Source organism: Cannabis sativa, chromosome 1 (genome assembly GCF_029168945.1).
Source record: "Cannabis sativa cultivar Pink pepper isolate KNU-18-1 chromosome 1, ASM2916894v1, whole genome shotgun sequence".
In the NCBI taxonomy this organism is placed as follows: domain Eukaryota; kingdom Viridiplantae; phylum Streptophyta; class Magnoliopsida; order Rosales; family Cannabaceae; genus Cannabis; species Cannabis sativa.
The window spans coordinates 47,472,921-47,496,912 of NC_083601.1; the positions used below are offsets into that span (position 1 = coordinate 47,472,921).

The window sequence follows — 23,992 nt, forward strand, 5'->3', positions numbered from 1 at the left end:
AACATAAAATTTGTTCTAATGCGCTTGATGATGAATTGTTGGGGAAGACATGAGCGGCGAATGCGTATATGCTTGGAAATGCAATATACGGACGAGTCACGGTTAAATAATTCAACTTTCCAACTAACCTGCGATATTTCTCGGGATCTTCAAATGGTTTCCCATCACGTGTAAGATGCACGAATTTGGATTCATTGGAGCATTGCAAGGTTTTGATCCCAATTTCCCTGTCTCGGTTAGCGAAATCAAGTACATACTTTCTTTGAGACGAGAAAAATACCTTGTTTTACTCAGAGTAACTTCAATCCCAAAGAAATACTTGAGTTCCCCTAAATCTTTCGTGTTAAGCAGGTGTGAATGAAAGACTTAAGGGATGAGATGCCTTCGGTATCATTTCCGGTAATAACGATGTCATCAGCATACACCACTTAACAAAATGATACCAACGAGTTGATCTTTTATAAAACACGGAATGATCGACTTACTTTTCAACAAACCAAACTTCTCGACGACGACTAAATTTGCCAAACCAAGCACGAGGGCTTTGTTTCAATCCATATAAAGATTTGCGAAGATGACAAAACTCGCCACTAACTCCCCACGAGCAACAAACCCGGGAGGTTGCTCCATATATACTTCTTCCTCGAAGATCTCCATGAAGAAAAGCATTTGTAATATCAAGTGATGCGGTAAAGGCCAATGATGAGTAGGCTGCCATGGAAATGAACGGTCGAACGGATGTGAGTTTAGCAACGGGAGAAAAAGTATCACAATAGTCCACTCCATAGGTTTGAACGCATAACCCTTGGCAGCGACAGACGGGCCTTTAAGCGAGCAAGCTGTGCGTGCGGATTGAATTTAGTGAACACCCATTTACACCGATGGCTTTGTTTTCGGAAGGTAAATCAGCAAGACAAGTACCATTCGCAACGAAAGCATTCATCTCTTACATCATTGCGGCAAGCCAACCGGGATGAGACATCGGCTTCTCGAACGAGTTTTAGGAATAGTGATAGAATCGAAGAGAAGCAATAAAAGAACAAGAAGAAGAGGAGAGATGATTATAAGACACAAAAGAAGTAATAGGAAAAGTACATTGACGTTTACCTTTACGTAGTGCGATGGGAAGATCATGCGAGATGTCCGGAATACGATGACGAAGATGCGAGTGCGGGACATGAAACGGGAGGTGGAGGAGGGGGCGCCTGGTGTACCTTTATAGGAGGCGGGGAGTGGTGGAGGTGGTAGAGGTGGTGGAGGTGGTGGAGGTGTAGACATTGTGGGGGTGACGGCCAAGGCGAGGTGAAGGAACAAGAGACCGTAGGAACATGGAGCGGGGCGCATAGGATGTGACGGGAATAAACCAACAAATCATCATCCTCACGACTAGTAGAAGTAGTGGAAGATGAAAAATAAGGTGTATTTTCTACAAAAGTAACATCAATAGACACGAAGATATTTGTTGAGATCGGGACGAATAACACCTATACCCTTTACGAAGACGAGAATAACCAAGAAAGACACACTTTAGTGCCTTAGGGTCTAATTTGGTGACGGATGGACGGACATCGCGAGCAAAACAAACAACACCAAATACTCGCGGAGCAAGCGGAAATAATGACTTATTAGGAAAAAGAATTTTAAATGGAATTTCACCATTAAGAACGAGAAGAGGGCATGCGATTAATAAGAAAGCATGCGTGGAAATACATCGGCCCAAAAAAGGTTTAGGGACTTTCATTTGAAACAAGAGAGCACGTGCGGTTTTCAAGAAGATGTACTGTTTTTACGTTCTGCAACACCATTCGAGTGCGTATCAACACGAAGTTTCATGAAGCATGCCATTAGAGGTCATATAAGATTGAAATTGAGCGGACATGTACTCTTTGGCATTATCACTTCTCAAGTACGAATAGATACATTAAATTGAGTTTGAATCTCGGCCTGAAAAGCACGGAATATAGAAAACAACTCGAACGATTTTTCATTAAATATAACCAAGTTAAACGAGAATGATCATCCACCAAAGTAACAAAATACCACGAGATCCGAGGTTGAGACAAAATAGGAGAAGGACCCCGAACATCGGAAATGAACTAACTCGAAAGGAACAACTAGCACGTTTATTGACACGTGGACTCAAACTAACACGATGATGTTTGGCAAGCCGACATGACTCACATTCTAACGAAGATAAACTACTATATTGGGGACACGGTTTCTTGAGCAAAGGAAGGGATGGATGACTGTGACAATGAGCCTCGAAAGCGGAAGCAACACTCGAACAAGCAATAGCGGTTGGCGGAAGTGGGTCGAGAACATACAAGCCACCGAGATTCATGTCCTTTACCAATAATCTTCTTCGTCATAAGATCTGAAACAAACAATGATCGGGAAAGAATGAGATGCAACAATTTAGATTACGAGTGAGTTGACTAACGAGAAAGCAAATTAAAGGACAAATCGGGTAAATGTAAGTGATGATAAAGATAGCATAGGTGTAGGAGCAATAGTGCCGGATCCGAAACGACGAAGGCTGTTGACCCATCGGCTAAGGTGACAACGAAGTGGAATTTGTGGCGAAAAAGTGGAAAGAGGCAGGTACATTTTGTCATATGATACGTGGCACCGGGAATCGATGACCCATTTTGAGGATTTGGAAAGAAGGCGGGCATTAGAGTTACTGAATCGGCAATCGCGATGTGAGGAAGAAGATGAAGACTTAAGTGTTTCACGATACCTTGAGAACTTGGCAAATTCATCGGCGGAAATAAGGGCCAGGTTGTCGGATGCATCCTTAGTGCTTGCAACGATATTGGCGAGTGTTGTTGTCGATTCTTAAATTGTAACTTCCTACCTCAAACTTGGTGTGGCACGGTTTCTTACAATAATTGCACATGATGCTCCCGGAATTTGGTGTGCGGTTATCGAGTCCTTGTGAATTACCTCCTTTAAATCCAACTTGGAGTAGAGTTTCTTTCGGTGCGGGGTTATTACGACTCACCAAGGCGGCTATTCGGAGGAGTTGAAGAGGTAGTCTCTGTGCGAAGAACACGAGTAAACACATCTTGTAAAGAGGAGACATCGAGAACCGAGAGAGAACTTGTGACTTTGCGAGTCGGAATTCGGATGAGAGTCTGTGAAAACTCATAATAGCCATCTTGTTCTCGTTGGCGGCGTTGAACTTTTACATCGGGGCCCTAAACGGTAATAGCACGTTAAGTTCTTCATATGTTTTCTTGAAAGCCATAAAATAATTCATAAGAGACTTATCTTGTTTCTCGCGCGATAAAAAGCTTTGCAAACATCATACATGCGAGATATGTTGTCTTTGCCGGAATACAAAAACTCCAGTAACCCATTAGTTCTTTAACCAATTCACGATGATTAATCAAACTAATTACCTCGATATCGATAGAATTTCGAATTTGAAGGAACAAGCGAGCATCCTCACGGAGCCATATTTTCCTTGAATCGTTTGTTTCTTCGGGAGGATCGTCAGTCAAGTGATCATCTTTGTCAATACTCCTCAAATACACTCGAATCGTCTTACTCCATTCCAAATAATTCGAACCAATCAACTTATGATCCGTGATTTTAGACATTACGGGAACTACATCAGAAACAACAAGCGATTTTGAATCGATCTTATCTACGCCATAATCTCGAGCAAACACAAAGACGGAGAAAAGAACAAAAAACACGAAAGAATGAACACCGAGCACGAAGAAGACAAAGCAATCTGCAGGATTACAACCTAGAACGGATGCGAGTGGGCTTAGAAGAACCCGGTGAAGAATCGGCAACGAACGCCGTCGAAGGCGCGCGTCCTGCGCCTCCACGCGCGGCGCGTGAGCCCCGCGCGCGGAAGCTTCGGGCGGCGCGTGAGCCCCACGCGCGAGGAATCGGCGGCCCGGACTTCGGGGGTTGGTAGATCGGCGGGCTGAGGCAGTCCTCCTATGTGGGCGGTGAGAAACAATGTTCACTCCAAATAGGATTTTCGAAAAAACAACCACTAAACTCAAACCACAATTTTTTTTTTTTTTTTTTTTTTTTTTTTTTTTTTTCGGAGACCACTAATTTCGAATTTCGAATTTTGAATCACAATGCTCTGATACCATGTAGAAAATAGTGATTCGAATTGTGTGTATATTTCATAGAATAGTACATATTTATATACAAAGCTAGGAGACTAGGAAATAGGAAACTACCAACAAAATAGGAAACTACTAAATACAAGTTACCCTAATTCTTTTACACCTAATATACAGCTAATATTCTAACAGTTTCAATTGTACTTTGTTACATGGTTTATTTACTGAATCCCAAGACATTCATATTTGTAATTTGGTTAATTTTTTCCTTTTTAAAATAAAAGTTCTTAATATATAAGAGATGTTGTCTACTTTACTGACAATAATGAGATCATGAAACTTAAGTAAATATATATATATAACTTCATTATTGTTGTCTTCGTACAATTATATACATTAAAATATAAGTATGTATATGGATAAACATACTACTAGCTAGACTAAAAAAAGTAGCAAAGCTAAGTAGGTTAACTGAAAATGGCTTGTGGACAAAAAAGAAAAGGTAGGAAGAACATGCTGCCAACCATAGTGTTAATTTTCATTTGTTTTTCTTAGGTTATTTTATTTTATTACCTTTTTTTTTTTGGAGGGGAGGACATTATATTATGATGGATTATAAATCACAATTTGTAAAAGATGCAGCCGCACCTCAAAAATTGGCTCCACTGAATAAAGTGAAAAGAGAGAATCTGTAGACCTTATTACCAATAAGAAACTCAGATTATATTGTCCTCATACTTAACTTAATCGATCATTAACGTGTCATAATTATCATCAATAAGACATCTCTCTCTCTCTCTCTCTCTCTCTCTATCTCTCATTCTATATATATATATATAAATATATATTATTGGTCCCCCACACCTGCACCGACCGTACGTACAAAAGAAAATAAAAGTCTCTAAACCTTTCAAGAACTAAATGAACAAATCATAACAAAACAGAATCACAAAGTAAAATAATATAATATGAAAAAGAAAAGGCATTTACCTTAGAATCGAGCTACCTGTCAAACTTAAAGTTCCACTGCTAAATGGCCTACCTCACAAGTGTCAAGGTCCCCATCCCTTTGCTTTTGTTTCCCAAAGATACTGAGACCACAACAACAATAACATGGGTAGTAGTAGTAGTAGAAGAGAATAGTGACATGAACTTGTACAACGTATTAGTGCTTTTCCATTTTTATTTTCTATTTTCTGTGGTGATTATCTAGGCTTTAATTTGTACACCATGCACACACACACACAATTATTCTTTCGTTACTTTCACGTGTACAAATGAATAAACAAAGGGATCTCACTTAAAATTTAATATTATATATGTTTTTATTAAGCCAGTATTATTGATATGAAGCGTGGTATGTAGACAACTGATTAAGTTAAGTAATCTTTATGAAGAATCAAACACTAGTAGTACATAAACCAATTTAAATTACTGCAATATATTATTTAAAAGAAGTCCCAAAGAACTCTCTTTCTCTTTCTCACTCTTCCCAAAAATATTACACACTATTATATTTTATCTATGTCACAAAATCATGTGTAATATCACAGATGACACACTTCAAAACTTTATTGATGCAAAGACTTTCAATACTTTCTTCCAGTGTTATCTTTTCATGCAAAGTCCCTTATCTTTTAATGGAATTCTTTACCAGAGATTAAAATATAGTGGTGTGCAACATGCTTCCCAACTTGTAATATATGGAATAACCTATACTCCAATTAGAGCAGAGCACCATGCTTAATTAATTCAGCATTACCTATGGACTGAGGACACGAACAATACCTATGCCATAGTCCAAGAATGTTGCCTATAAAACTCTTGTTCTCAAAGTTTATGCTATAGTAGAAAAGTGGACTCCTTTAAAGTTTAAAATCATCATATACTCATTGAAAAGCATGTATTGTTCGAAAGAATTTACTCTGCTGTAAAACAATATGGTACATTTGTCTTTCAAGGAAACAGATTCTAAAGATGAGATTTTTTTTTTTCTGATGATGGCCATCATCATCATCATCATCATCCTATGTCGACATGCAATACTAAATTGTTTAATCTTAAAAGATCAAAGGGAATAATACCCAGCGTCCTATTTTTCCTAAGTAGGCATTCTAGTTCCTATATAAATATATATATATTATACATATATATAAAAAAACTGGTGGTTTATAGCTTACTTTCCACTGTCATATCTTTCAAATCCACTGGTGGCCAAATGCCAGTATATGCTGTTTCCTGAGACTACTGATCTCTCCCCAACCCCAAAGAAGATTTTGAAAAGAAAAAAAAAACAATAATAATACAAAAGCAGCTTCCGCATAATTTGCATAGTTGATATGCCACTATTTCATGGCTTTCAATTTTCAAAGATTGAATGCAGATTGTGTATAGTATTGATTATTTTAGTTTGTTCTATCTGGCCAAACACTGCTCACTCTAGAAAGAAAAGGAAAAAGGGTCCCTTAATACTACAAGTGATGTCAAAAATCAAACCGACATTGATAGAGGCACACAAGGATTAAAATACATTTCTAGGAAAATAGTGGAAAAATTCACAGGTCATTTTCAGGGAGGGGGGAAAAATAAAATATGAAACGTTCTCTTGTGTGGTAATGTGGGTGACAAAGTGATAAAAAGTAGAAGCCTTTTGTACTGTTGAGCATTACAGCTGATAATAAGAAAACAAATTTTGACATATGATTTATACTGCCACTCTAGACAACTTGAGAGCATGGGACAGTTAGCTACAGTTTACTGCACTAGCACTGGCCACATACGAAAGGCACATCACTATTCTTTACTAACCACTAGATCCAAAACGTATATAGACTGGGAAAAACTGGTTTTATAATTGATAATAATGGGCAAGACTGGTTTTTTATATCTTGAAAACGATATATGAGCACACAAGTACATAGGAAGTGATGTATGATTTTTCTTAATCAAACTTATGACTATCCTGACCACAAGTTTTATGTTGCATTTTAGTATAATATGAGCCAATACAAAAATAAATTAATAAGGATTACCTTGAATGAAAATGCTTTTAATAGAGAAGTAGGCAAAATATCCACGTGGAGAATCCCTAGGCACTGGAATAATATCATTTTACAACTACTACAACAACAACAACAACTGGAAAGGGGTTATTACATAATTACATGTAACTTTTGCTAGTACTATCACAATGTAGGACAGTTATCTGAACCCCTAAAAGAACGTAGAAAATATTCAAATGAACGATGATTATATTGCTAGTCAATTCTAGGGTTCATACTAGTGGCTTTAATCATAACATAAGTTAAGTTAACATGATTGGAAAACAAGCTCCAATCACATCAAAGACAAGTAAGATCTGTACCAAGTCAAACCTGCAAGGTGCAAGAAGCCAGCATATGGATGCAACTTGTATTCATTCATTCATTGCATCTCACATTGTAGAAGCTTTAGCAAAACTTGAAAATCTAGAGAAATCATTTTTTAGTAGATCTTGTGGGTTTCCTTGTTCAACCTATGAAAGATCAAAGCACAAAAAAAAAATTGAAAGTAAGCCTTTGGCTGGTGATTAAAATAATACTAGCAACAGAAAATTGCATACGAAAATCATAATTAGTTAGTAAAGATAAACATACCAAAATACCACGATCAAGAACCATTATACTGTCCATGTTCATGACAGTGGAAATGCGGTGAGCTATAGTAATTACAGTTGTGCCTCTAAATTCACTAGATATTGTGTTCTGTAATATTGAGGCTGTTTGAGTGTCAACATTGGCCGTGCACTCATCCAAACACAACACCTGGAAAGCGTGACTGTCAGTTTTTCTTCATGACATACAAGAAATTACTCAAACTCCCCCCAAGTACATATAATTATTCCCACTTCAGTGAACGCAAATTTATCTTCTTTTTTTGTTTTGATGAACAAAAATTCTAACTTTATGATATGTAAATCCAAGAGCATGATAATTCTTTTATTGAAATTTTCTCACGGTCAGAAAAAACTCTTACCTTTGAAGACTTAAGATGTGCACGCGCAAGGCAAAGAAGTTGCCGTTGCCCAACAGAAAATGACATTCCAGATCCCTTTACATGGATGTCTAACCCTCCTACTGCTTCTACTTCTTCTTTGACATGACATCTCTCTAGGGCCTTCCAAATCTCTGAGTCATTACTTACATGGAAAGGATCTAGATTATCCCTAATTTTGGAACAAACAGACACAGTGACTAATTTTTTTTGAGGAAGTCCATTTGAGCAAATACATTTGTATCAGTTAAAGAGTTCACTGATACAAATATAACTTGAAAATCTTTATGAAAATACCTTAATGATCCTTCAAAGAGAAATGGACTCTGAGGAACAACAGCAAAATGAGCACGAAGATCCCTAACTGGAACATCACCTATGTTAATTCCATCCACAATAATACATCCTGTACATATTGGGCTGAGGCGAAAAAGAGCATTCAAAATGCTAGACTTTCCAGCACCAGTTCTCCCAATGATTCCCACCTGATTAACACAATCAACAAGATACATGGTATATTTCTACTATATGTTCTTGGACCTCAATGTTTAAACATAGAACTTTCACTAGGATGGATAGGGTACCTACCTGCATACCACCACATATGGTAAAACTAACATCATGAAGCGCTGCCGGCAAAGATGGCATATATCTCAAGGTAACATTATGAAATTCTATCTGTCCTTGGTATGGCCAATTAGGACTTAAGGAATGGTTCCCATCTAACCTTTCTTCAGGGATGTTCATATACTGTCATAATTATGAACACGTAAGTCAACAGTTGGATACTTTAAATTATTTAAAGAAGTGTATCTTAATACCTCAAGAGCTCTTTCAACAGAAACCATTTCCTTTTCTGTTTCAGTGAAGCTTGTTAAAAAACTGCCCAGCAAAGATACAACTGGAGAGGCATAAGAGAGAGCCAGTCCTACCTGTGAAAATAGACAATGCACCAACTCAATATTTGGGCTTTGGGTAAGAAAATAATAGTATGATTGAGAGGGGTCAAAGAGAAATTAAATAGGAGTTTGGAGATAAGCAAAATTACCAGCCCTGGTGTGCCAAAACTAATTGGTAAATTTCCAGATGATCCAATAACAGCCATGATGGCAACAAATGAGATGACAAATGCTGCCAACAACTTTAAAATATATCACAAGTCAGTAAAATATTGAGCGGCTTCTGTATATCATAATGAACCATCCAATGCATGTATCTATGTATACAAATAAAAAATAAACAGTGTTTTCTCACTCAATCGTCGCGGCTTCACCTAGAAGTTTATTTGTCTATCCAGAAATCAGCCTACCATTAAACTCTGATAATATATATACATCCTAAAAATATATATCTAAACATTAAAAAAAATGCATTTGTTGTTATTCAGATCCCAAGTATAGGATGGGACAATAGTTGAATAGTAAATTACTATAGTTGTTTTGTGTCAAACAAATCCTGAGAGTCTGAGACACACCTGAAGCCGCAGAGAAAGCCACAAACTTGCTGTTAATTCTGTGTAGGAAGTTTTCTGATACAACATAACGTGTTTCATAAATTTTTCCAAAAAGTACTCCTGCCAAAAAATATTTGTACGTAAATTTGATCAGCTTCAAGTTCCAGGGAAAAAATATTCATCAACAAATACAATTAGAAAATTTAAAACAGGATCAAGCCTGGTCTTGAAGGACTATTATAAGAAAATAACTGTCTACTAAACGAGAAGAGTATAAATCTTGAATATGCATTTCATGTAAACAGAAACAGTTGGGTGTTTCTTTTCACTGGTATGTTTTTCTACATCTATGTTAAAATGATAGTGTCTCCAAGAGCCAACTATTTTTAATAACGCCCACTCCATCGTTTTCCTTTATTTTCACCAAGAATGGGATATAAATATAATCCTCAAATCTAATTTACAAACTATTTCCAGACTTTTATAGAGAAGGCTTAACTATCTCTAAATATATTGTTTGTCAAAAAGGACTCCACATTTTATGTGCAAAATCTGATCCTAAAGTATCATAAACCTAAAGCTCAATATCCACAAACTGGCCTGATCCCATATGACTTCCCAAAGAGCTGGGCTTGAATATGTATTAAAAAGAAAAGAAAAAAAAATCATCATGGAGTGGTGCTTATAGCCACTCAAATCCAACTATCTACCTCAGACTTGAATGCCCTTATTGTAGATGATCCATCAAGTGTCTCTGAGAAAGTTGCGTATATGGGAGATCGAGAAACACTGTCCAGCCTTCGCAGTTCCCTTGATGTTGACCTGTAGAAAAACTGAAGAATACTTTACTTAGTAGACATCTTTCACTTTATTATATATCTACCACCAAGATGGAGATAAAAATTTGAAAGGTTCTTTGTCACATTCTTTTACTCTTTTATACCAATGTACTTTCAATTCTAGCTCACACCTCACATATTTACTACATTTTCTTGAACAATTGGCATTGGAAATGAAGCCACAGAAAAGTTCAAAATGGAAAAAAAGAAAGAGATACCTGAAGTTTGCTGTAGATGAACCAAAATGGCAGTAGCAAAAGCAGAAAGAAAACCTAAAGGTAGAAACAAACCTTTTAGAACATTTTAAGTAGGACAGTTGAGTTCCAGAATAAAGGAATTAAAGAAAGCTCTATCCGCTAAATAATAAATACCTGTACATATGACAAAACCGCTGCAATTCCTAGCAGGCCAACAAAATTGGCTAGAAGAATGTTGAGAATGAATGGAAGGGAATCATCGATTGTATAAAGATCTGAAGACAGCCTACATAACAAATAAAAATATGTAAATAACAGAGAAAAAAAATAATAAAAATCTATGAAAAATACCGTAAATGCATCAACGAATAACCTGTTCAATATTCTTCCACTTGGTGTCTGATCAAAGAAATGAACAGGCGCATTGATAAGCTTTTTGAGCAACGTATTGTGCACCTTAACTGCTGATCTTAAGCCGCCAAAAGCAAATGAGAATGCTCTCACCAATGTAAGACAAGAATTTATGACACAAAAGATGCAGAGTATAGCCTGCATTAACCCCATGGCAATAGAAAACAGATCTCAAGTTTTTTCATGCTATCATAAGAAAACATGAATAATGTAAAGTCACCTATTTAATTGTTCTAATAAATTGTGTGCCAAAACTAAAGCAGTACTTTCAATGTATTGTGGCTCTATGGACTGTAAAGATATGAAGATGCTGCCAAGATTTAGTTACATGTGTCCACAAAAAAGCTCATTACCAGGTAGAAGGATGTGGAATATTCTTTATGATGTGCGCCACTTGTTGTATCGACCCAATAAGAAAGCCACAAATCATTTCCATTACGGGAAGCTTGCATCAGTATTGCTGATACACATATTATAATTGTTATTAACCAACCAGAGAATGCAGCATATTTCCTGCAATTTTGAGGTTACCAAAAAAATAATGAAAATGTGCAACCACAAATCCCAAATTCAAATAATATCCAATATATGAAATTTTGACACGCAAACATTTTACCCACTTGTAGACAATAATTTCAACTCTGCCCTCTTTTCGCACCTCATCTTCGATGATTTCTTGAGCTTCCTCTGAAGCAGACACAATATTTTGTTCTAAAATAAGCTTCTGTTTCCCTTCAGTACAAGTGCCCGTGCTACCTTCTTGTCCGCTTATGTGTGTTATCGTATCAAGTTCATTCAGGGGAGAGAAAGCTGCATAAGATGACGCTGCCAAATCAGCGGAACTTCCTACCCACTTCACATGTCCTTTATCCATCAAAATAATCATGTCAGCAGAAGATATTGCCTGCAAAGTGGAGATGTAGAAATAAAAATATCAATTTATGAGAAGAAATAGAAATGTGACTCATTTTCCAAACAAAATAAGGTTAAACTAGTGCCTCATAGAGTAAATTCCCCAATAGTTTTAATCAAAACCAAGTTTAGTCATATTTCACAATTGATTGGTGAGAAACATATATGCAGCAGACAAAATTCTTATGTTATTGCTATTGATATATATTTTCCTGTTATGTACATAGTATATACTAATGATAACCCTGTACTTCACTCTTAATTTTGCCAAGCAAATTTCAGATGACGTGAAGAATACTTGAAAATGGTCACCATTCTTTTCATAAATTCAATCTAAAGGCACTTGTTTTTGACACAAATAAACAGCTAGAAGAGTCAAGAGGATTCATAAAAATGACCTGAACATTATGAGTACAAAGCACACGGGTCTGATGTTTCATAAGAGGACCCAGAATACCATTATACAAAATCCACCTAGCAACCTGAGCGTCAACCGCACTAAGGACATCATCAAGCATAATGATATCTGAGTCATGATACATAGCCCTGTATTGAACAAAAAAATATAAGAATCAAAGAAAGAAAGCAATTAAAGCTGGTTGGAAGGTAGCTGCATTGGGTATATCGTAACATATTGTACCTTGCCAAAGCAAGCCGAGCTCTTTGTCCACCTGACAAATTCACTCCTTTTTCTCCAATATAAGCCATGTCACCTCCGTCCATCAGTGAAATATCAATGTCCAGCGCACATGCCCATAACGTGTCCGAGTATCTACTCAAAATTTAAAAAAAAATGAAAAGAATTAACTGGCAATTTAAAAAAAAAAAAAAAAAAAAAAAGCCATGCCCTTTCAAGATAAACATAGTGAATATTTCAAATATACAGTACATGAGTTTAAATAAGAATCACACTTTCAATATTGAGAAATGGTCAGCATAATGTAATCAAGAAGAAAGTAGAGAGTTTTGAGTTGTTGATAAAAAACCTTTTTCGATTATAATCCTTCCCAAACAATATGTTATCACGAATAGTACCAGATTGAATCCAAGGAACCTACAATTCAAGCAAAAAAAAATATTAGCAAGAAAGAGATTTGTCCCCAAAAGAAAGCAAATAAACCAAGTATCTTTAGAGCTATGACTAGCTTATAAACCTGCGGTACATATGCAATAGATCCTCTCGACTGTATTGAACCACAGACCAGCTGTGTTTCTCCCAAAATTGAATTCAGAAAGGATGATTTACTTGAACCAACCTGACCATATTCAAGTAAGTTGACAGAAGGGTGAATTCAATAGAATTTGAATTAAGAGAGAAACTGTTACCTAAGCTAAAAGCTTACATTATGAATTTACCAAAACTCTTTGTAAATAAGGCATCAAACATGATAGAGGATTGATAAATAAAAATGTGTTGTAAAGTAAATTCTGACCTCTCCAATAACTGCAATATACGAACCCCTAGGAAGACCTAGACTCACATTATACAAGACCAAATTCCATTCCTCCTTATCATTGATTGAGTAAGCACAAGATGCACTGTGGAAGAAAACAGCCATATTTTCAAGGGCATATTTAGACTGGTTATTCAGCTGTAACTGTGGGATAGAATCATCTGTTGTTTCCTCTTTGGACTTGCTTTCAAAGGAAGATAAAAACTGGCTCAACCGTCTGGTAGATATGATGACCTGAGAAAAGGTAACAAGATCATGATTTTAAATCAATCGTTTTAAAATGCAAACTCCCAGAAATAATAAATTCAGAGTACTTACATCTATCAAGCCATTGATAACCCATGGGAAGGAGTTAAGAGGTGAAATTAAAGTATTAAAGAGAGCAAGACAGGTGAAGACCTGCATAAGAGATCAATATAAATGACATACTCTACTTTTTTATTAAAGATAAACCAAAGAACAGAAATTGAAAAAGAAGATATGATGCAAATGAAATTAAGCGAACCAGAGAAGTAGTAATCTAGTATACTTGCTTGAAGGAAAATTTAGAATACCATTGCAGCATCAAGTTGATGACCCATTAATGCAACGAGCCCAAATGTGAAAAGAGAGAACAGGATTGGTGTTGTAGCCCAAAAAAATACACACCATGCATCCAAGTACTTCCGTGTCTAGTGATACAGATAAAATATTATTGTTAAAAACTTACTCAAGGTATTCATAAAAAATCCCGTAGATTGTATAACCCTTAAGACACTCCAAAAGTAAACATCATACGCTTAGGTGCATCACTTCCAAAGTTCTTGTTTCCATCAACCAGTTAGAGAAAAGAAGCTCCCAGCCATACATCTTTAGAGTGCGAATATATGTCAAAAGTTCACCTGTTCTCCTAATCCTGGCCAAAACAAAAAAAAAATGCTACTTATTGTTTAAAATAGTAAATATTACTAATTAAAAATGTTGTTGTTATAGTTATTATATTTCTCTAAATTTTGCTAAAAATAAATCAGCTAGCCAGGACAAGGTCTTTGTCAGCAATTCAGCCACACTTCTGATTTGCATAAGCATTTTATTCCAGACATAAGGGGACAACCAAAAAAACCTAAAGGATGGATCAAAAGTAGGTGAAGAACAAAGAAAAGAAAGATTGTACTTCAAGAATTATTTTTTTTCTTTTGCTCTATTTACTTCAAGAAACAAAAACTTTCACAATAGAATATCGGCTCTCCCCAACCTGCTGCTCATGTCATGAATGAAAAAATAATATTTAACAAAGCATGATGAGAACACACTTCAACTTACTATACCAGAAAGGAAAATGAGCATACCTTTCATCCTTTTGCTTCATCATTTTCTCACTAGCCCTTGCAATCAATTTAGATATCCACTTATTAACTGCAAACAAGAAATTTCAAGCTTTTAATACGAGTCCTCTTAAAATAAAAGGCATAACAACATCATATGTATCATGCATGAGAGTTGAACATTTGAATAACATAGTTTCAGCTACCTTCCCGTCCACATAATCTGACAGTTTATAATTTACAATGCTCTAAAATTCATTATTTCTAGTTTGATTAAACTAGCTCAATCAAAAATTGGAAGTACGCAGGCAATGCAAATATATATTTATATGTCTAAAAAAGATAACCAAAAATTTGCACCAAAGTTAACCTGGTCCTTAGCATGAATGGTTTAATGTATCACCATTATCTTCTATTTAGTAGTACTTCCATATAGGGGCTTTCATCCGTAAATGAGTACAGAAAATTTATTCAAATATACAAAGGAAAGAAAGAAAATCTGCTCATTACTGTACCTGTGTGCCACCAAAAATTAGGTAAGATGAAAATAAATACCTGGTATCAATGCGATGGTAATAGCAATCCCAGAAACAAATGCAAATTTGACTTGTGTATACAAAAGGAATAAGGCCACTCCAATTTGAAAAGGCAAGCTGAAACATTCACAAAAACTAGTAACCAAACTACGGAGAAAAATGCACAATAAAATGCTTATCAAATGTAACAAATCTATTTTTACTTGCTCCCAGGCTGTGATCAAATGAGAATGGATAAGAGGATTCTCGGAATGACGTGAGGGGGTAGGGATGGCTATATTTCTGAGAGCAAATTCCAGGCAAATATGAATTTCATGCAATTCTAAAAATAATCTCTGTAGAATCAACTTGGTACCTACTTATTTCTAAAGGAAAAAAAAAAACATCTTCAAATAAATACTAATAATTAAAAGTAAGTTTTGCAAAAAAAGAATAAGTAATTAACTATATGCAGATAAGCAAGGAGTGCTACCTCCACAAATCATGGAAACTACTACACAAGTTGATAGTTCGATCAACATCTATAGACATGAATGTCTGAATTTCACCCTCAGAGAATTTTGACCGGGCTGCTTGGTTGATGCATAGACACTGAAAGAATAATATTAATGTAATCAGATTCCCGAAAATCATGATATGCAAAAACGATAAAATTGAGAAGTAAAATAAAACTAATTTCGTTGAAGTTCCAAACAGCTATAACACAAGTTTTGATTAGTTTACAACATGCGACTACTCTCTCTTTTCATTTTTCTTATCTTTTTCCAAAATAATGAAAAATTTCATTAATATATATATATAAAAAAAAAAAAAAAACAAGCAACAAATTCACATATTATAGAGTGCATATAAAACTTCATATGAATTCAAAAGACTTCCAAAGTTTTGAGCCTATAAATACAAATTCAAAAATATCCAATCAATACATTAACCACACACACAAAGAAAACAAATAAATAAACAAAAAAGGGGAGGAGGTAGATTCAAATATAATTTCTAACTACAAATAATTGAATTGTCAAACAAACAATATACCTGCTGATAAATGATACTCATAATACCAGAACGTAGCTTCAGCCTAAGCTTGGTAAGGTGAAAGGTATATTGTGTATCCAATAAGGATCTGCAAAAAATTAAGTCCAACATATTTTAAATTACTCTCATCAAGACAATTTCAAATATTCACTGCCAATATATTATGGATGTCATCTTACAAATAGAAATAAAACAAAAGGCAAGTTGTAAAGTGAACAATTGAGAATGATAGTTAGAAATAAAGCTAAGAGACAAAAATAGATTTCAGAAAGGAAAACAAATTGTATAACATGCAAGGCATTGCTACAACTTGAAATGATTAGCAGTGCTTTTAATGAGAAGCTTTACTTCTATTTCTGGACTAATTGAATTAGTTCTCCACATTTTCAAGGTTAAAAACAAAGAATTTCCTTTAGAGCCATAGAAAAACTGTTACTTAAAGATTGATGTGAGACCCAACGACAGTGCAAGAACATAGCCGTCCAACTGTCCTGAACCTGAGATTGAAAATAAAATTAGAGGCAAAAAAGTTGTTGGTATTTTTAACATATAAGTTGATAATGATCTGTAGGTATACAATAATATCATATAAATATAACAAGGGCACAAGTATGAAAGCTTTGTTAATGCCATAAAATTGCTGATTGTAATGTCAAGATGTGTGAGAGTTGCAGCAAAAATGCCTAACAACTAGACCAGTCAATTACCAACAAAAATGCATATGTGAGCACAGCGCATCAGAAAAGAAGTTGCTGAAACCAATAGAGCTTTAAACACTTTTCTAGAAGATTTAATAATAACAACTTGATAGTATTAATAAGGGTTACAAACCTTGTTGAAGAAATTTAATTAGCTTATTAAGAAGCATTGGTCCAGCAAACCCAACACAATCGTTAAGCACCTGCAAAACCAGCATTATTAAGCATCCGGAGAAAGTTGATGGGTTGTGTAATATTCTATTCCCCTTTCTTCTTTTTCATGACAAAGTTTGCTTTATTTTGTGTTAGTTTTGTAAAACTAATTATACTAGACGACCATCAACCTACACAGAGGAAGCATGCAACTCAACCTAAGTATTTTGAGATTTCATACATGTGAATGGTTCTATAACTTTTTTGGCATAAGACGTTAGGAAGCTAAATTTGGTAGAGTGAGAAAATAGAGAATTGCAGGGAATCTATAAAACATTTACAACAAGAAGTGAGAGATAGGCGAACCAATATAAATCTAATCATTCTGTACATGCTAAAGTAAAATAAGTAGTAACTAAAAGCAGCAGTCAAGAACCAACTATTCCAGAGAACTATTAAGTTTTCATTTGTTGATAACGTGTCTAAATTATAGAAGGCAGAGGTGCCCAAATACATTGAGATACCTTTAACAAGCCCAAACGAAGATATGGCCATCCATATGCAGAACAGATTGCCCTCAACAGGGATGGACTAGAGCGCCCATTACTAAACTGTGATTGCCAAGAGGTTAACAATGTAGCATGACAGGAAATGGGATCCATATCAGCAGGAAGTGGAAGCAAATCAACAAAGTCAAGCTGCTTTACTGCACCATGACTCATTACAGATGCAATCAATTTGAATGTCAATAGATCCCAATAACTCTCAGTATTTCCCTTCAAAAACCAAAGTTCCATAAGAACAGAAAGATTAGAGGGTCTTCGTTTGTGTTTACTTCCTACACAATTTATAGTACAATCTACATAACTAACGTTAGTAATAAATCAATCCCACCTCAACTCCCACCCAATAAAAAGTGGAGAGGGGACAGGGGAAGAAGGAAAAAGAGATGGCTCCTGCAACTTACAGAGTCCATATGGCAATCTTCCTCAAGGTTCATATCAGCTGAAAGTAGTGGATCTTCCATTGAACTGCAAATAAGACATGGAAATATCATAAAGCGTGAATCATACAATTACTTCTATACATTACAAAGAATGATTCACCAAGTAAAACCTGCTCATGGTAGACCCCTTTTTTACTCTGATAATGTTAATGGACAATCCAAACACAATATCCAACAGAACAACACAGCTTTCCTTGAGACATATCAATAACTATGAAGAAAAACTTACAGTGAGTTAGTATTTTAAACTTTCCAAAGAAAAATATCTGAAAAAATGTTTTGATTAAAACAAAGATGAAGAATGTAAAAGGAAGAGTGACACCAAACGCCAGAAACAGCCTTTAATCGAAGATTACTGTTCAATGACAGTATCCTATATTGTGCTGAAACTGTATACTCAAACCTCATTAACCATCTAATGGCCAGGAAAAACTAAAGTAGAAGAAAGAAAAAAGAAAGAATACCTCGATTATATTATATGTTGTTAGTAAATAGGGAATCCCAAGCACCAGTTTAACAATCCACCAGAAACACAAGATTTGGTTACTAAAGATGCAGCAGTAGTTGGCACACTTTGATAACAGTATGATAGTTGCCTACATATGCAAAATCAAGAGTCAAGACTTACTCGTATGTATCACCACGCAACACATATTATAACGTCAAAGAAATAAGCTGTAGTGTTAAAAGCTTACCCACACTGCAAAATGAGAACATCTGAAAAACCATTCATGATATGCTATAAACTCTCCCTGAATTGCTTTCTTTGAAAGTAAAACTATGTCCAGAAAGGTCAAAGATGCTTCAATGGCAGGAAGTAAGTACAATAAAAGCTTCTCTGAAAGGTTCATCTGAGAAATTTAAAAGTCCATTATTATACTGAGCAATGCCTATACAAGTACATGTAAATATATATTATGTCTTCAAATATCATACTACAAACACACCCTCCAACGTCTTCTGCCATTCCTTTGCGTTATTCCAAGCACAGCGAGCAAAACGACGGTAACAAAGTTTGCCCCAAATCCTAAAACAGTATGGATTGCATAGGAAAACCAAATCATACTGAAAATGAATGTAGTTTTCTATGAACTTACACAATTTACTACGTATCTATACAATGTCAAACCCAAAAGGATATATATGTTCGAAACATTTGGAGAAGAATCCGGCCTTATTCCACACCTGAAATCCAAAATTACAAAACAAAGCATCAATCTAACATCAGGAAAAAAATAAACAGAAACAGAAACTCCTTAATCTCTGCAATCATAGAAAATTATCTTGTGTGATCTCGTAACTCTCGTTCATACATAAATGTCTTACTTCTACATGTGTAGTGTAAGGAATAGAGCAGTTGAACAGAGACAAGTACAAGAAACAGTATAAAAAGCGTTCGTTTTGACATTGTCAAATGTTTCTTTAGAGTTTTCTCTGCTTTCAAAGGAGAAAATATAGCGTTCATCTCCATGGACAGAGAAATAAAGAGAAAATTTTGCAGAGAAATAAAGCGGGAAAAGTGAAAATGAAAAACAGGAAAATAGAAGAGAAGATACGTACGGAAGGAGAATTAGGGCAAAACAGGTTGCTGAAAGCGTTGATCTCCATGGCAGAGGTTGCTTCGTTTGGTTGGTGTTTGTGAGTGAGAGTGAAAGAGAGAGAGACAGAAGAGTAACGGTCTGGGCAGAGAGAGTGTGAGTGGGAAATATTTATATATAACCGTGTAAAAGCTTGTCGCAAAAAGTGTTAAGAGAATTCCAGCATGGATATATTTCTTATATTTTATTGGAATAATCAGCTGTAACATGTTGTTTCCTCTAAACCAATTATATTTTGACAGTTGTCCTTATAGCAAATGTATTGGGCTATTTAGGAAATAAAAAATTAATATATATCATGCAAACTTAATTGCACAAAATATATTATTATTTAAGATAAAAATTAAAAAAAATATAGGATAAATCATCATAAATAAAAAATTTTAAAACTCATATATAAATAAAACCAGTTTTATTATAAAAAAACTAGTTTCTTGATAAAAAAAAATCACTTTCTTGATGAGAAATTAGTTTTTTTATGAAGAATTTTTAGAAACTTTAGTATTTCCTCTCTTGAGCAAAATTCTATTAATCAAGTGAAATTCTCAATGTTGGTAGCAATCCAATTTTTCTGTTACCAACTCACCAAATCGCCCAACTCACCACGGTTGCTTCCTCCATTTCACCACCTCTGCCCCTATTCTGCAAAACCAATAGCTAATTACATAATTCTTCATCCATGCTGCTATCGATATCCACCATAGACCTACTCTAAATGAACAGCCAACCAAAGCGTGGTAAATTGTCTTGTCATGTGAAAGACACAAAGGGTAGTGTGTACCAATGGGAACATGACATTTTTTTAATTGAACGCATGTTGGAAAAGAACCTGATGCAGCTCTCCACAAGAAGTTTCGAACCTTATGTGGTATTTTAAGGTTCCAAAGATCTCTCCAAAAATCAGTAGAGTTATCTAAGGACCAAGTTCCTTTAACCAGCTGCAAATGCTTACAAGCACTTCAAACTGTATACTATTTTTGTTTTATTCTTTGTTAAAATAATATGATATTGTAAAATTATGCGATAATTTTTATAATTTTTCTTATTCATGTTGTATTTTTATATATATATTTAATAACAATGCTTATGAAAAATAAAAATATAGTTTAGTTTTTCAGTTTGCGGGATAGAAAACGAAGCTTCATTTCATGTACTTTGAGGTTGTACAAGTTTTGTTTCCATAGTTAAGCTAATGGATTTTGCTCTTACATCTAAAGAGTTGCCTCAAGTTGACCTTCTCTCTTTCCTCTGAGAACATGAATTTATTCTTCGTATAGATGAGATAGAGCGACTCTTAGTTCTTCTTTGGTACATTTGGTATCGTCTGGGTTCGTGACCAAAAGCTTCTTGATATCGAAGGTGCATTGAATTGGGCCTTTTTGTTTGCTCCAACCTATCAAGAAGCTTAAGTGAGAATTGGATGTGTGACTTCTGGTCATGTTTCGGCTGTTAGTTCGACTGGTCGGCCCCCGGAGGCACCGTGATCTCCTCCAACTGAAGGGTGGTTCAAACTTAATATTGATGTTGGGTAGCGACCTTCTGACTGTTGTATAGGTTTTGGAGCAATTATTCGGAACTTTATAAGACGTTGTATGGTGTCTGCAACGACCCTAGTGGTGGGTCTTTTAGCTATATCTGTCGTCGAAGCTATGGCTATGCTGGTTGGATTGCAATTGTACTCTCGTTTTAGATATCATAATATTGAGGTGGAGACGGATTGTCAAATTGTTACAAAACTCGTAAATAAAATAGAGGCTTGTCTAGCGGATTATGGTTGGTTTTACAAGATATTTATTTAGTTTGTGATAAGCTTAATATTTCTATGTTTTTGTTTTGTAATTGTTATGCGAACTCTATAGCTCATAACCTTAGCAAACTTTCTCTTGATGATGCAAGAGTTTGGTGGTCGGGTTTATTTGAGTTTATGTAAGTCTTTAGATTATTTTAGCGTTGGCTTAATGATTATTTTCTTTTATTTAAAGAAAAAAAACAAATATATAGTCTTTCAAAAAAAGAAAAAACAAATATATAGAAATGTAAAGGGTTTTTATTTTTCTTTAATTAAGATTATGTTTGGTAAGAATGAAGGAGACTAGGATAGATAGAGAGTTTTGAAAGGATAGAAAAGATAGTTACTCTCGTTCGTGTTGTTTGATATAAAAAGTAACGTTGGAAGAATGGATAGTAAAACAAATATTAAAATTATTATTTTATTATTTTTAATACAATTATATATTTTATTTTGAAGGGTAAAAAAGTTATTTTATACATTTTTTTTTTCTTCAATTCCTTCATTTTTGAAAGGGGTAGAAATTATGTATTTGAAGGAAAAGAACCTATCAATTACTCCCTTTCCTTCTCTCTCTTCCAAAATTTCATCAATTCCTCTATCCCTCTCCCTCTCACTTACCCTCCCCTCTACCAAACATAGTTTAAATTACAAAACTTAAAGGTAATTAAGATAAAGATATAAGCACAAAAATTGTCAACATTGTTTTATAAATTCATTCAATGTTCATATTACTTTAAAATAGTTTTATTATGGCTTTCTTTCCATTCAAAGAAAAAAAAAAAACTTTTCTAAATATCAGCTTTTTCACTTTTATAGAAAAGAAAAAGATGGAATGGGAAGAAATATAAGATAATTCCAAAGTCCCAATCTCCAAGAATATTGATAAGAAACTTTTGCTTTTAGCAGTGTTGTTTGTAGTTGTTGCATGCGCTACACATCAAAAATCCACTCACCTTTGGGCACAAGAAAGAAAAGCAAAAATAGCATGGCCATATATAAGCATGTATTCTTTTCATTACAATCTTTGTTTTCTGAATGTTAACAAATGCAGATATTAAGATTGTTAGATTTAAAGATTTTTGTCCAATTTCATTCAATAGTTCAGGAAGAATTTTTAACGGTCTTCAAAGTTCAAAAGACATGATTTAACACATATCAAAATTCAAAAAAAAAAAAAAGTGACATGTTTTTTTTTTGTCTTGAATATAAACACGTGAATGCTCATTCATTCTTCACCTCTCTTCAATTTTAAATAAATTTGGATTATTTTGGTAGCTGATTTGATTTAATAAAAATTAATTTTATTGGTTAAAAAAAAAAAATTTAGGATCACGTGCCAACTCTAAAGACTCCATACCTCATTCTCTTGATTGGAAATACAATTATATAAAGATAAATATTTTATTGAGGCAAAAGTAAAAATAATCAATTTTTTTATATAAAATATAATTTGTAATAAATTTAGTGGATCATGTGTGCCCCCACATAACCAAGAACCCCCTAGGTACCATCAGAACAGGCCCTTAAAAATAATGGGCCTAACAATATATTTGAAGATGGAGATATAAGAGAAAGAGAGCTAACACTATGATTGGTTAGAGAGAAGGAAATTAGGAAAGGAGGGAGAGTTTAAAAAAGATGGAGAGTATATCCTTCGTGTTGTTTAGTATTAAAAGTAAAATTAGAAGGATGAAAAGATAATTATTTATTTGTTATGAGGGTGATTTAGAAATTTTTTTTGTTGAAAATAAGCGTGTTCGTACCATTAATTAAACAAACTAGACCTCTCGATCATTACATAAAAAGTCTACTGGAACCGAAGCAACCGGAATAGTACCATACAACTTGTGAATAAAACTCAATTAACCATATTATGGGCAGTAAAATTACAAGTTCTACTAGCATACTTATTTTGTTATTTTCTACTTTCCTTCCACTTTTGGAACGATTAAATTTTATGCATTTGGAGGAAAAATGTATTTTTCTATCTTTCATCTCTCTTCTTCTTTTTCCCAACCAAACACGTGATTTATTCTCTATTTCCAACTCTTTCCTTCCATCCCTCTCCTTCACTCAAAAATCTTTCCTACAAAACATAGTGTAATGGAGAGATGGAGTTGCTTTTCAAATATTTTCTTTCTCAATTACTTTCTCAACACCTTACACTACACGTATGGGCTTGGACAAGCCTAATTCACAAAATTCTACAAATAATACTTTTTTTAGAGCCTATATATGTTTTGGGCCCAGAGTTTGGGTGTGCCTTAGACACAAGTCTTAGTCAGATCAAGTTTGTAGGAAAGCAAATTAACCTTTTAAATGGTCAAGTATAATTTTGTTTAAAAGAGATCTTGATGAGATTCAAACTCTTAATCTTAAGACAAAAAAGAAATACCAACAAAACATCATTACAACTACACCAAACAAGATATGGTTAAAGAAAGTGGATGTGTGGTGATGATTTTAGTTGTTATTATG

At 34.7% G+C, this 23,992-nt stretch overlaps 1 protein-coding gene across 3 annotated transcripts; it reads right to left on the bottom strand.

Moving 5' to 3' along the window:
- Positions 1-7,127: 7,127 nt before the first annotated feature.
- Positions 7,128-19,963, bottom strand: LOC115707932 (ABC transporter C family member 13). Of its 3 annotated transcripts, XR_009688656.1 has the most exons (37): positions 19,685-19,963; positions 19,266-19,309; positions 19,072-19,159; positions 18,820-18,975; positions 18,589-18,720; positions 18,235-18,335; positions 18,086-18,149; positions 17,643-17,894; positions 17,099-17,168; positions 16,704-16,764; positions 16,268-16,355; positions 15,705-15,823; positions 15,252-15,349; positions 14,721-14,787; positions 14,170-14,287; positions 13,947-14,063; positions 13,711-13,791; positions 13,372-13,626; positions 13,093-13,194; positions 12,925-12,992; positions 12,579-12,710; positions 12,337-12,484; positions 11,647-11,930; positions 11,380-11,539; positions 10,989-11,164; positions 10,790-10,901; positions 10,637-10,690; positions 10,290-10,412; positions 9,601-9,699; positions 9,175-9,267; positions 8,948-9,058; positions 8,715-8,876; positions 8,424-8,611; positions 8,109-8,298; positions 7,730-7,897; positions 7,459-7,608; positions 7,128-7,214 (listed from the first exon to the last, which is right to left on the bottom strand). XR_009688656.1 is itself a non-coding variant. In XM_030636036.2 (36 exons), the coding sequence occupies exons 1-36, from the start codon at positions 19,730-19,732 to the stop codon at positions 7,528-7,530; spliced, it is 4,410 nt and encodes a 1,469-aa protein (XP_030491896.2). In that variant the 5' UTR covers positions 19,733-19,963; the 3' UTR covers positions 7,128-7,527. The 3 variants fall into 3 exon arrangements, 2 of the variants coding, with proteins under 2 accessions (XP_030491896.2, XP_060974395.1); XM_030636036.2 differs by having other exon boundaries at positions 7,128-7,608; XM_061118412.1 differs by lacking the exons at positions 18,589-18,720; positions 18,820-18,975; positions 19,072-19,159; positions 19,266-19,309; positions 19,685-19,963 and having other exon boundaries at positions 7,128-7,608; positions 17,643-17,824; positions 18,235-18,548.
- Between the last annotated feature and the right edge of the window lie 4,029 nt (positions 19,964-23,992).